Source organism: Dendrobates tinctorius, unplaced genomic scaffold, assembly GCF_039654945.1.
Source record: "Dendrobates tinctorius isolate UK_male_01 unplaced genomic scaffold, ASM3965494v1 ptg000028l, whole genome shotgun sequence".
NCBI classification, from domain to species: domain Eukaryota; kingdom Metazoa; phylum Chordata; class Amphibia; order Anura; family Dendrobatidae; genus Dendrobates; species Dendrobates tinctorius.
Genome location: NW_027361696.1, coordinates 41,964,373 through 41,977,778, shown reverse-complemented (window position 1 = coordinate 41,977,778; position 13,406 = coordinate 41,964,373). Strand labels below are relative to the sequence as shown.

The 13,406-nt window shown below is 46.9% G+C and overlaps 1 protein-coding gene across 1 annotated transcript in view; it reads left to right on the top strand.

Moving 5' to 3' along the window:
- LOC141085328 (sialic acid-binding Ig-like lectin 13) overlaps window positions 1-13,406 on the top strand; it is a 123,144-nt gene that overhangs the window by 33,936 nt on the left and 75,802 nt on the right. The window contains exons 3-4 of the mRNA XM_073570614.1: window positions 1,738-2,076; window positions 6,344-6,637. Coding sequence (XP_073426715.1) covers window positions 1,738-2,076; window positions 6,344-6,637 — 633 coding nt within the window. The remainder of the gene's footprint in view (window positions 1-1,737; window positions 2,077-6,343; window positions 6,638-13,406) is intronic.

The window sequence follows — 13,406 nt, the reverse complement described above, 5'->3', positions numbered from 1 at the left end:
GTTTTATTTCCGCTGATCAGGATGATTGGGTTTCATTTTTGCCCTTGGCCGAATTTGCTTTAAATAATAGAGCTAGTTCTGCCACTTTGATGTCACCTGTTTTTGTAACTTTGGGTTTCATCCTCGATTTTCTTCAGGGCAGGTGGAGCCTTCTGCCTGCCCAGGTGTTGACACTGTGGTCGAGAGAATGCACCAGATCTGGGACCAAGTGGTGGATAAGTTATCTCTCTCCCAGGAAAAGGCCCAGCGGTTTTCCAACCGACATAGGACCATTGGTCCCCAGTTTAAGGTTGGTGATATGGTTTGGTTATCATCAAAAAATATTGCTATGAAGGTGGCTTCTCCTAAGTTTAAGCCTAGATTTATTGGACCTTACAAGATTTTGGAGATTATTAATCCGGTCTCTTTTCGTTTGGCTCTTCCTGTCACATTTAAAATCCATAATAAAGTCCTTGTTGAAGAGGTTTGTTGAACCAGTTGTTCCTGGGGTGGCACCTCCGGACCCTGTATTGGTTGAAGGTAACATGGAATATGAGGTAGAGAAGATACTGGATTCCCGTCTGGCTAGACGGAGACTCCAGTATTTGGTTAAGTGGAAGGGTCATGGTCAGGAGGATAATTCCTTGGTCTCTGCCTCTGATATTCATGCCAAAAGATTGGTGCGTGCCTTTCATCGGGCTCACCCTGATCGCCCTGGTGGCGTGGATGAGGGTTCGGTGACCCCTCCTCAAGGGGGAGGTACTGTTGTGAGTTCATTTTCCCCTTCACCATTGAGGTCTGATGAACTCCCTCTTCTGGTGAAGGAAGGTAGTGAGGCTGATTACCAAACAGCTGAGCAGAATGATGATGACTGGGTGACTGGAATTGCTGACTGGATATAAGGTAGCCGACGCCCTTCTGCCTTGCGGGTGATTTCTCTGAGGGATTCTTGGAGACCAGTCTGATTCCTGCTCCTCAAAAGCTAAGTTTTCTGCTCTGCTTTTTGCATTTTTGTTTTGGTTTTGTTTTGCCTTGTTTTGCTGGATTTCTGCCATTCCCTGCTGGGGTGAGCTGAATTCCTTTTTGCTCTGTCTTCAGAAAATACCTGGGTACTGATATAGTCTTTTTGAAGCCTAGCATCTTCAGGGCTTTTTCCCTATCAGTCTGTTGGCTCTTGTTTCGATAGGGTTTTGGCAGATTGCAGACAGCAGCTTTTCTATCCTGTCCTATTTAGTTAGCTTGGGCCCCATCATTTGCTCTGCCTATCTTTCTATCTGTGTGAGTGTTTTTTCATCTTGCTTCACCGTCATTATATGTTGGGGGCTGCCTATTGCTTTGGGGTCTGCTCTGGGGCAGTTTAGATTTCCCTTTCTGTCTTTAGGCTATGTATTTCTCCGGCTGTGATCGAGGGGTCTAGGGCACCGTAGGAACCCCCCACGGCTACTGCTAGTTGTTTTTGTTAGGTTCAGGGGTCTGCAATCCGATAGCTGCCAACTTCTCTGGTTTTCTGGACTTAGTTAGTATTTCTGTTTTTTCCTCCTACGGTGACTCTTTCATAACACCCATCCCTTTTAGAACCATGAATGTGAGAATTTGCATTACTTGTTTCCAAAAATTCAGGACTTTTCTGCTACATTCAAAACTGTTGGCAACTATAGTGGACAATGCAATGTGGGGTATTAGATTTTGCCCCAGGACCCTAATTACTCCCCTTACCTTTATATTCTACATAACTGATCATATATTTTTTTTCTACAGACATTGGCTGCAATCCAGATTATACCGTAACTACACTGAATAAAGTGACGGCACAAGTTGGACTCTGCGTTTACATCCCATGTACATTTACCATAGATCATAATAAAGTAATAGGCTCATCAGACAAAGGATTATGGTACAACGGTAGTCCAAGTGACGTTGTGGCCTCTTCTAACAACCCATCAGGACGAATGTTCTTTACTGGAAAAATCTCCAATAGCGACTGTTCCTTTTTAATTAACGATGTTCTGAAAAGTGATGAAAACCGTTATGTTTTTAGATTTGAAGGATCAGTAATGTGGAGTTATTTAACTAATACATCGAGCCTGACTGTAACAGGTAAAGATGATTCATAGGTAAATTGTTCATTGATCTGTTTCTTATGTGTCTTGTGAAGTCACCTATACCGTAATTAGGTTTACCATCAGTCCTGTGGAAAACCAATGATAACGGCCAACTAATAGACACATCCGAAACATTGTATCACGGTGAATTTCCTTTACCTAAAATGTGATAAGCCAGATTTGTAAAACTCATTTACCACCAGGGTAGTATAATGCAGATATCATAGAGAATTGTGACGCGAGTCACGGCAGTAAATATATATACTGCTTACTGTAAGTAAAGGGAGGTCAAACAATCCGAGGTCAGGTCCAGGAAATGGTGCAGTACGACAAAGGGAAGTCAGAGACTATGTCCTATACACGAGACTAGGTCAGGAAAGGCAGAGAGACAAAATAGCATACAGGGAGCAGGCACAAGAGAAATCAGGTCACAAGCAAAAGGGTCAGAGTCCGGGAAGAGAATGAAGTCAAGTTGGGTCAGGCAAAGAGCGCAGAGGGATCAATGCTACACAGGCAACAGCAAGTGTACGATTGACACTGGGGGGAGGAACTAGGCATGCTTAAGTAGAAGCCTGATTAAGGAAAATGAACACAGGTGATTGCAGCACAGACCCAGCACAGATGACTGACAACCCCGACACAAAGTAAAAAAGGACAGAAACAGAGGGGAAATTGCGACAAGAATATTAAGAAGTTGAAGGTTGAGCTTAGAAAGCATCAGAACTGCATTACTCTCATTTTGGTTCATGATTAGTGATAAGCGAATGTGCTCGGATAAGGTGTTATCTCAGCATGCTTGTGTGGTAACCGAGTGTCTTCGGCATGCTTCAATAATATGTTCAAGTCACCGTGCCTGCATATCTCACAGCCATAACATATGTGAACATGCAGGATCGGGGACTCGAACATATTATTAGAGCATGCCGAAGACACTCGGTTAGCAACCGAGCATGCTCAAATAACACCTTATCCGAGCACGTCCACTCATCACTAGTCATGATCATATCTGCATTGTTCATTTACATTGTTGTGTTCTATCGTAGAAGCAGAACAATGAAAATGATGATGGACACCTACGGAAGAAAAAGTTCTGTATGCTGAATTGATTCTTCTATTCTAAAAACTGGCACAAAATAGAACCTTTATTGGCCCCAGTATCAATTGAAATGAGAAAAGAGCCTAAAGCCGCTTGGTAATCCAGAGTGTTTGATAATATTACCGAGTAATCATAATTGCTAGAAGTAATGATAGCAGTAGAATACATGAAGTAGATGCAGTACAGTAGTAGTAGTGTAAGGGTAATAAGGATACATTCCCACCATGAGTATTTGCCGAGTTTTTGATGAATTTCTGCACCTATTAGGTAATTTATAAAAACGGAAGAGAATCTTTCCACCGTATTCACATTTTAGGAAACACCTGTCTTTATTTTCCGGAGTGCCATTGCAATGCTGCTGAAATATCCAATGCAACAAAGAGGTGAAAAGGCACATCTAATAATAAAAACTCTTCAAGCTTTATTCCAAATACATGTCTTTAAAAATCCATTCAAGGGTGATGTGGTACAGGAACCTCTCTGATGTGTTCTGGTGCCTTAGTCTGTAGACGCCCTTAGTCTGGCGTGGTTGGTGCCAGAAACATGTCAGAGCGGTTCCTGTACCACATCAACTTTGTAAGGATTTTTAAAGATATGCATTTGGACAAAAGCTTGAAAATTTTGTATTATTAGATGTGCCTGTCCACCTCTTTATTGTAATAGGTAAATTAGGCTACTTACATTTTTTCATTGCGTTTTTTTACATGCTTTTTTATGGACAAAAGTTTATTGATACAGTCGAATGTGGATCACCAGAAGCGTTATAAAAATTGATATTTTTTTATCTGCAGTTTTTCCTCGTCTAATGCACATCTTTGGGGAAAGCTGCACATAAAACTCAGCTTATCGGCAAGAGAAATTTCACATCTTGCAGATTTTACACACACACTGCATGTCAGTATATTCTGCGAAAAAAGAAGCACAGAGAGCGCGAGATTTTTATAAATCCCATCCACTTTGCTGAGACAATGAAAGTGTACAACATCAAAAACTCAAGAATAACTCATTGTGAGAACGTAATCTAATAGTAATTGAGGTAATAGCAGTACTAGTAGTAGTCATAGTAAAGTGCATGTGGTAAAAACTGCACATAGTTGTAGGAGAAGTAATAGTAGTAGCAGTAGTAGAGGTGTTAATAGTAGTTGTACTAAAGTATATGAAGTAATAGAGGAAGGAACATTAGGAGCAATAAGTGCATGTAGTAATGGCAATATAGGAGGCAGTAATAGGAAGGTGTATGTGGTGTATAACAGTAACAATTGTAGGAGTAATGGTTGTAGCACTAGTAGAGTACCAGTAGTGGTAGTAGTACTACTTATAGCATTAGTAGTAATTGTAGTAGTTCTAGTATTGGTAGTAGTGGTAGAAACAATAGTAATATTAGCAGAGTACAAGTAGTGGTGATAATAGTAATAGTGGTTGTAATAGTACTAGTAGAAGTTATAGTAGCAATAGTAATGTACATGTGGGAAAAAAATTGCAAATAGTGGTAGGAATAGTAATAGTAGTAGTAGTGGGGGGAGTGGTAGTAGAAGTAAGAGAAATAGTATTGGTAGTAGTAGCTGTAGTATTCCTGGTAGTAGTGCTAGTAGTAGTAATAGTAGTAAAGTACACATAGTAATAGTGGTAGAGTTAGTAGCAGTCATAAATGCATTTAGTAGTGACAATATAGATGGTAGTAGTAGTAGCGGGGGTAGTAGATGTACGAGTAACAGTAAGGTAGTAGTAGTTGTAGTTTTGTGGTAGTAGTAGTGATAGTAGTAATAAAGTACATGTAGTAATAGTGGTAGGGATAGTAGTAGTCATAAGTACATGTATTAGTGGCAATATAGGGGGTAGTAATAGGAAGGAGTATGAGTGCAGTGCAGAAGCAATTGTAGGAGTAATTGTTGTAGTACTAGTAAAGTTAAAGTAGTGGTTGTAGAACTAGTGACAGTATTAGGCCGGTGTCCCACTTGCAACTGCATTGCGAGAAACTCGCGCAAGTCTCTCGCCTCAATACCCGGCACTGCCGTCGGTGGTTCGAACCGGAGCGTTCAGATGCTTAGAAATACATGCAGCTGCACACTCCGGTCCCGAGTATTGAAGCGAGAGACTCGTGTGAGTTTCTCGCATTGCAGTTGCAAGTGGGACACCGGCCTTAGTTGCAGAATCAGTAATAGTGCTGGTAATAGTAGTAGTAGCAGAGGTAAAGTAGTAGAGCTAGTAGTAATAATGGTCAGTCCAATAGTAGATTCATATCCTCCATTGACCAAACGTGTCCTTAGCTTGGCAGGGCCTCCCACCGGGTCCAAAAATAATGTAGAAATTCAGAGAAGCTGAGGCACCAAGGCAGCAGGTTCTTGATAAAAACTTGATCTCTATTTCATATTAGTTAAAATTATAGCAGGAAGACAAAGCAGGCAAGGTTTCTGCCATAATTGGTCTTTCTCAAGCCTAGAAAGAGAGCCGTATTTTTCTAGGCTTGAGAAAGTTCAATTATGGCCGGAACCTTAGCTACTTTGTCTTCCTGTTATGATTTCAACTATTATTTAATAGAGATCAAGTTTTTATCAAGAACCTGCTGCCTTGGTGCTTCAGTAATAATGTTGGTAGTAGTTTTATAGTACATGTAGTAGTTGTAGTAGAGGGGGTACTATGAAGTTATGGAAGAAGTATAAGCAGCAGTTGCCGGACTAGCGGTTGAAGTAGCCATAATATAGTTATAAAATTAGAGCTGTAATAGTTATTATACTACTAGTAACAGTCGTATTTACATATCAGACAAGGGAAAATCCTGTAAGTAATATCTACTTAGAACCAGACTTACTTTATGTAGTGCTGCTCTTAGTAAGGATGGCAGTAGTCAGTCCGGGGATTACCATTTGAGTAGTAGTAGTGTTGCTGGGCTAAGTGAAAAACTGATGAAACTCTTGACAAACTCTGATCAAAAACACTTATGAAACTCGGGTTAATTTTCTTGTATGAAAAAATAACTGATATGTGAATGAGGCCCAAGAAGTTTTAGCATCAGTGCAGTAGTTGTAGAAGTGGCAATAGTACTAATGTACCAGTAAAGTCCAGTAGTAGCAGCGCTGTACTTTGCCCCTTAGACGCATTACTACTAGTGCTACAACTTTATTGGCAAAATGCAATGACATAACACCTTTTCTCTAATTCTCTTTAGACTTGACAGACAAACCTGAGATCTCTGTGGGGACGTTGGTGGCCGGTAAAGAAGCCACTGTCACCTGCAGAAGTCCTGGTGTCTGCGCTGGGACGGCTCCTGGCTTCACATGGACCGGACAACAAGGAGAATCATTGAATTATAACAATTCTTACTCAAATCGCACCAGCATTTACTTCTCTGACTTCACCTTCACACCTGCAAGGATCGACAATGGGAAATCACTGGAGTGTAAGGTCGCCTTCCTCTCTAACACAGCAGTCACACAAGAGACCATCAAACTAAATGTCGAGTGTAAGTCTCCGTACAAAGTTTTACTTCAGTGTCATGATTCTTAATGTAAACTTACTCTAATAAAAGAGCATCAGTCCTATTGATTGTGTAAAGGGAAACACATATCAAAATGTATTTTAATTGCACTTTGTGCCTTTAAAGGCAATGTGTCAACAGAAGTTGGCCAAACAGCTTAAAAAGTTTTTATGTTAATTCCATTTAAAAAAATAATTGACCATTTTTTTACATCACCATCTATATTAAAAAAAAGGAATCTTGTAGATTTCACATTGGCACTGATTCTATTTTAGACTTTCTTTTCAGGAAATACACACACAAAATAGCAGCAATAGATGGAAGCAGACCCCTTTTTTGTATTGAAGCATCTAATGAGCATTTGCAACAATCACTGTAAACAGAGAGGGAGGAGGTGAGCTGTGACATCACCTATTGTGAATGGTGGATCCTGTGTTATCTACTGTAAATTGAGGTTTTATCATTGTACAGGAGGAAGTGAACTGTGACATCATACATTCTGATTGGTGGATTCTGTGTTATCAACTGTTTATAGAGGCATTATCAGTCATTGTACAGGAGGAGGAGGTGAGCTGTGACATCATCTATTGTGAATGGTGGATCCTGTGTTATCTACTGTATATAGAGGTGCTATCAGTCATCATACAGGAGGAGGAGGTGAGCTGTGGCATCATCTATTGTGAATGGTGTATCCTGTGTTATCTACTTTATATAGAGCTGTTATCTTTCATTGTACAGGAGGAGGAGGTGAACTGTGACATCACCTATTTTGAATGGTGGATCCTGTGTTATCTACTGTATATAGAGGTGTTATCAGTCATTGTACAGGAGGAGGAGGTGAGCTGTGACGTCAACCATTCTGATTGGTGGATCCTGTGTTATCAACTGTTTATAGAGGCGCTTTCAGTCATTGTACAGGAGGGGAAGGAGGTGAGCTGTGACATCACCTATTGTGAATGGTGAATCCAGTGTTATCTACTGTATATAGAGGTGTTATCAGTCATGCAGGAGGAGGTGAGCTGTGACATTATCTATTGTGAATGGTGCATCCCGTGTTTTTCACTGTATATAGAGGTGTTATCAGTCATTGTACAGGAGGAGGTGAGCTGTGACATCATTTATTGTGACTGGTGGGTCCTGTTTTATCTACTGTATATAGAAGTATTATCAGTCATTGTACAGGAGGAGGAGGCTAGCGGTGACATCACCTATTGTGAATGGTGGATCCTTTGTTATCTACTGTAAATTGTAACAACCCTGCTGGCATCACTGCATGGCCTCCCATCCCCCGCACACCAACTTACTTTCTGCTTCAAGCCATGCTGTGAATTCTGTCTGTTGCCAGCTCTGTGCCTCTGCTCTCAATGTTTCCTGACTGTGTGTATAGGGGGGCGGCGCCTGAACTCTCTGGTTCTTATGCAGTCAGGGTGCACCTGGCTAATGGGTCCCTGACCAATCACCTAGAGCCCTGGACTATTTAACCCTGCCACACCCACTGGAACATTGCCTGTGCAATGTCTAATCTCAGGTAGTATCTTGCTGCTGAGGAAGCCAGGCCCTGTTCTGTGTATTTCCTCCTTCTCTGGAGGAATACTTCTTGTCTTGCCTCGTACCTTGTCTGTCTGCCAGGAGGCTGAATATCCTGGCCCTTGAGTCTTGGTTCCAGTACCCTGTCTGTACTCTGTCCTACCTTAGTCTCCCTTTCTCCTTGTCCGTGGCTTCATTCCTTGCTGTATCTTTCCTTGTGTCCTCCCTGTCTGTGAATCTGCACCCTTGCAGCTCTCTGTGCATCTGCACCCTTGCAGCTCTGTCTGTGAATCTTCACCCTTGCAGCTCTATCTGTGCATCTGCACCCTTGCAGCTCTGTCTGTGAATCTGCACCCTTGCAGCTCTATCTGTGCATCTGCACCCTTGCAGCTCTGTCTGTGAATCTGCACCCTTGCAGCTCTATCTGTGCATCTGCACCCTTGCAGCTCTATCTGGGCATCTGCACCCTAGCCGCTCTGCCTGCACGGCTCCCTAGCCACTCTGCCTGCACGGCTCCCTAGCCGCTCTGCCTGCACGGCTCCCTAGCCGCTCTGCCTGCACGGCTCCCTAGCCGCTCTGCCTGCACGGCTCTCTAGCCGCTCTGCCTGCACGGCTCTCTAGCCGCTCTGCCTGCACGGCTCTCTAGCCGCTCTGCCTGCACAGCTCTCTAGCCGCTCTGCCTGCACGGCTCTCTAGCCGCTCTGCCTGCACGGCTCTCTAGCCGCTCTGCCTGCACGGCTCCCTTGCCGCTTTGCCTGCCCAGCTCCCTTGCTGCCCAGCCAACTCCGCACTCCTGCGACTCTGCCTACTCCACACTTCTGTCTATATCTATACCTGCACCTCCTGTGTGAACAGGTCCAAATCCTGTTCCAACATACACCACTCCCTCCTGCCTGCACCTGCTGTGTGAACAGGTCCCTACCTGCCCCTTCTCATACCATGTCCGCCTGTCCTGTGTCTCCAAGCCGTGCCCGCCTGTCCTGTGTCTCCAAGCCGTGCCCGCCTGTCCTGTGTCTCCAAGCCGTGCCCGCCTGTCCTGTGTCTCCAAGCCATGCCCGCCTGCCCTGTGTCTCCAAGCCGTGCCGGCTTGCCCTGTGTCTCAGCCTGCTTGTCACTCGCACCTGTCCAGGTGTCCTGTTCCCGAGTGGGATCAGCAGCCACAGCCAGACGCCACCCTGGAGTGGCACCCGGCAGCTACCTGCTGCACAAGCCTGACCTCACCATCAGAGGCTCCAGTGAAGACCGAGGTAGCTGCCGTAGTTACGCCCCTTCCAGGGTAGTCTGGTTTGTGGCACAGTGGGGCCACAACCCCCTGGCTCGCGCCACTCAGCCAAGGTGCGAGCATGACAGTTTGCACAGGCCGTGGTCCCCGCTGAGTCCTATGTCCTTCCGCTTGCGGAGCATGATGAACTTTCTCTCTGCCAGTATGAGCATCTGGAAGAATTTGTTCCGCCCTGCGTGGTTCCGTTTGTTGAGACTTCTGAACCCATCATTGTCTCCAATGCCATCTACAACCAGCTCCTGGCTTATGAGAAGCTCAACCCTGCAGACCTGCCTACATTTTATGGGAACCCTAAAGAATGCCAAGGGTTCCTGGAACAGTGCGTGCTCTACATCCAAGGGAATGCAGCCTGTTTCCCGTCTGACTGGCTCAAGGTGGGATACATCATGTCCTACCTGGCTGAAGATGCTCTGATTTGGATCACTCCCCTCTGGGAAGCAGGGGATCCTATCATCTCGGACTTCGAGGCCTTCCTGGTGGCCTTCCGTAAAGCCTTTGAAGTACCCAGTCCAGCTACGTCTGCCAAGTCTTCCCTTTCCAGATCTGAGAGGCGCGCCAGACGGGCGAAACCAGTGAGGAAACCGCCTCGTCAGACCGCGACCGTCCGAAACCCACCAGTTCCTCCTCCTGTTAAAGCAGCTACTTGAGTTGAACCCAAGAAGACTGTTAAGAGTGGGCTGGCAAAGCAGCAGCCTGAAACCAGTCGTAAGATGGGCATACAGTATTGCTGCGGTTGTGTGGAACACCCGGACGGCTTCTGTCCGAAGGAGCGCAAGCTCCAAAACCTTGGGTCAGTGGGAGAGGCTGCCCTTGGTATGAGTCCCTCCTCCTCACTAAGATCGGTGACTGTTTGTGTGCCTTGTGGGAGCTTCGGCCCTGCAGATGTGTTAAAGCTGCAAGCCAGATGGAGTCTGTGTAGGGTTCCTGTTCCACAGCTCCAGAATCCGGTGACGGTGTTTGGTGATGGTCGTGCCCTACTTATGAACAGTCGAGTGTCGAAGAGACAACTACAACTCCAAATTGGAGCATTATATTTGGAGAAGTTTATTTTACACTTGCTGACCAGTTTGCCCATCGGTCCTTCTGAGCCGGGTACTCTACTGCCTGTTCTGGTCCAAAGACCCAGCGTGGTGCCGCACTTGGAGCTACTTAGTCACCAAAGGTATCTAGTTCCAATGTTACAAGGTCAGGCTACAGTGTTACCTTCCCCATCTATTCTGCTGTCTTTTGTGTCATGGTGTGCTGATGTCACTGAAGAAAAGGAAGCAGTGGCACCCTCTCCACACACCTCCTGTGACCAGTTCCCAGAAGCATCCCTGTCGCTTGAAAATTTTTCTTTAGGCCATGGGCAGAAGATGGATCCTGTACGGATGCCTTCAGATTCCATGTGGCAGGTGGATGAAGAAGTTGGAGCAGAAGTTCTTGTACGTCTGCTTTTTACCTACCCAGAGGAACAGGTCCAGTTCTCTTCTGATAACGGGCGAAGGATGGATCCAGTGTGGGTACCCTCAACTTCTAGTTGGCCGGCTAATGAAGATACTAAGGAGGAGGTCCAATTTACTTGGGATATCAGGCTGAAGTTGGACTCAGTGAAGGTCTCTTCTGTTTCCAGCTGGCCGGCTGATGTAGGGGTCAAGTCTGAGGCTTCCAGGTCCCTGCTTTCTGCTACCCAGGAGGAAGAAATCCAAGTCCTTATACCCTATGTGTTGGAAGATGACTCCATCAGGCACCAAGAAGCTTGGCACTCTGGGATTCCTGATGGCACACATATTCCACCCTACCTGAAGGATGTCGTGTCAACCTGGACTGTCTGTGGTCCCGTACTCCTTCTTTTGGTCATTCTGGCAGGCTTGAGGAAGAGGGGTCATAAAGGGGGGTACTGTAACAACCCTGCTGGCATCACTGCATGGCCTCCCATCCCCCGCACACCAACTTACTTTCTGCTTCAAGCCATGCTGTGAATTCTGTCTGTTGCCAGCTCTGTGCCTCTGCTCTCCATGTTTCCTGACTGTGTGTATAGGGGGGCGGCACCTGAACTCTCTGGTTCTTATGCAGTCAGGGTGCACCTGGCTAATGGGTCCCTGACCAATCACCTAGAGCCCTGGACTATTTAACCCTGCCACACCCACTGGAACATTGTCTGTGCAATGTCTAATCTCAGTTAGTATCTTGCTGCTGAGGAAGCCAGGCCCTGTTCTGTGTATTTCCTCCTTCTCTGGAGGAATACTTCTTGTCTTGCCTCGTACCTTGTCTGTCTGCCAGGAGGCTGAATATCCTGGCCCTTGAGTCTTGGTTCCAGTAACCTGTCTGTACTCTGTCCTACCTTAGTCTCCCTTTCTCCTTGTCCGTGGCTTCATTCCTTGCTGTATATTTCCTTGTGTCCTCCCTGTCTGTGAATCTGCACCCTTGCAGCTCTCTGTGCATCTGCACCCTTGCAGCTCTGTCTGTGAATCTGCACCCTTGCAGCTCTATCTGTGCATCTCCACCCTTGCAGCTCTGTCTGTGAATCTGCACACTTGCAGCTCTATCTGTGCATCTGCACCCTTGCAGCTCTGTCTGTGAATCTGTACCCTTGCAGCTCTATCTGTGCATCTGCACCCTTGCAGCTCTATCTGGGCATCTGCACCCTAGCCGCTCTGCCTGCACGGCTCCCTAGCCACTCTGCCTGCACGGCTCCCTAGCCGCTCTGCCTACATGGCTCCCTAGCCGCTCTGCCTGCACGGCTCTCTAGCCGCTCTGCCTGCACGGCTCTCTAGCCACTCTGCCTGCACAGCTCTCTAGCCGCTCTGCCTGCATGGCTCTCTAGCCGCTCTGCCTACATGGCTCCCTAGCCGCTCTGCCTGCACGGCTCTCTAGCCGCTCTGCCTGCACGGCTCTCTAGCCGCTCTGCCTGCACAGCTCTCTAGCCGCTCTGCCTGCACGGCTCTCTAGCCGCTCTGCCTGCACGGCTCTCTAGCCGCTCTGCCTGCACGGCTCCCTTGCCGCTTTGCCGGCCCAGCTCCCTTGCTGCCCAGCCAACTCTGCACTCCTGCGACTCTGCCTACTCCACAATCCTGTCTATATCCATACCTGCACCTCCTGTGTGAACAGGTCCAAATCCTGTTCCAACATACACCACTCCCTCCTGCCTGCACCTGCTGTGTCAACAGGTCCCTACATGCCCCTTCTCATACCATGCCCACCTGTCCTGTGTCTCCAAGCCGTGCCCGCCTGTCCTGGGTCTTAAAGCCGTGCCCGCCTGTCCTGTGTCTCCAAGCCGTGCCCGCCTGTCCTGTGTCTCCAAGCCGTGCCCGCCTGCCCTGTGTCTCCAAGCCGTGCCGGCTTGCCCTGTGTCTCAGCCTGCTTGTCACTCGCACCTGTCCAGGTGTCCTGTTCCCGAGTGGGATCAGCAGCCACAGCCAGATGCCACCCTGGAGTGGCACCCGGCAGCTACCTGCCGCACAAGCCTGACCTCACCATCAGAGGCTGCAGTGAAGACCGAGGTAGCTGCCGTAGTTACGCCCCTTCCAGGGTAGTCTGGTTTGTGGCACAGTGGGGCCACAACCCCCTGGCTCGTGCCACTCAGCCAAGGCGCGAGCATGACAGTTTGCACAGGCCGTGGTCCCCGCTGAGTCCCATGTCCTTCCGCTTGCGGAGCATGATGAACTTTCTCTCTGCCAGTATGAGCATCTGGAAGAATTTGTTCCGCCCTGCGTGGTTCCGTTTGTTGAGACTTCTGAACCCATCATTGTCTCCAATGCCATCTACAACCAGCTCCTGGCTTATGAGAAGCTCAACCCTGCAGACCTGCCTACATTTTATGGGAACCCTAAAGAATGCCAAGGGTTCCTGGAACAGTGCGTGCTCTACATCGAAGGGAATGCAGCCTGTTTCCCGTCTGACTGGCTCAAGGTGGGATACATCATGTCCTACCTGGCTGAAGATGCTCTGATTTGGATCACTCCC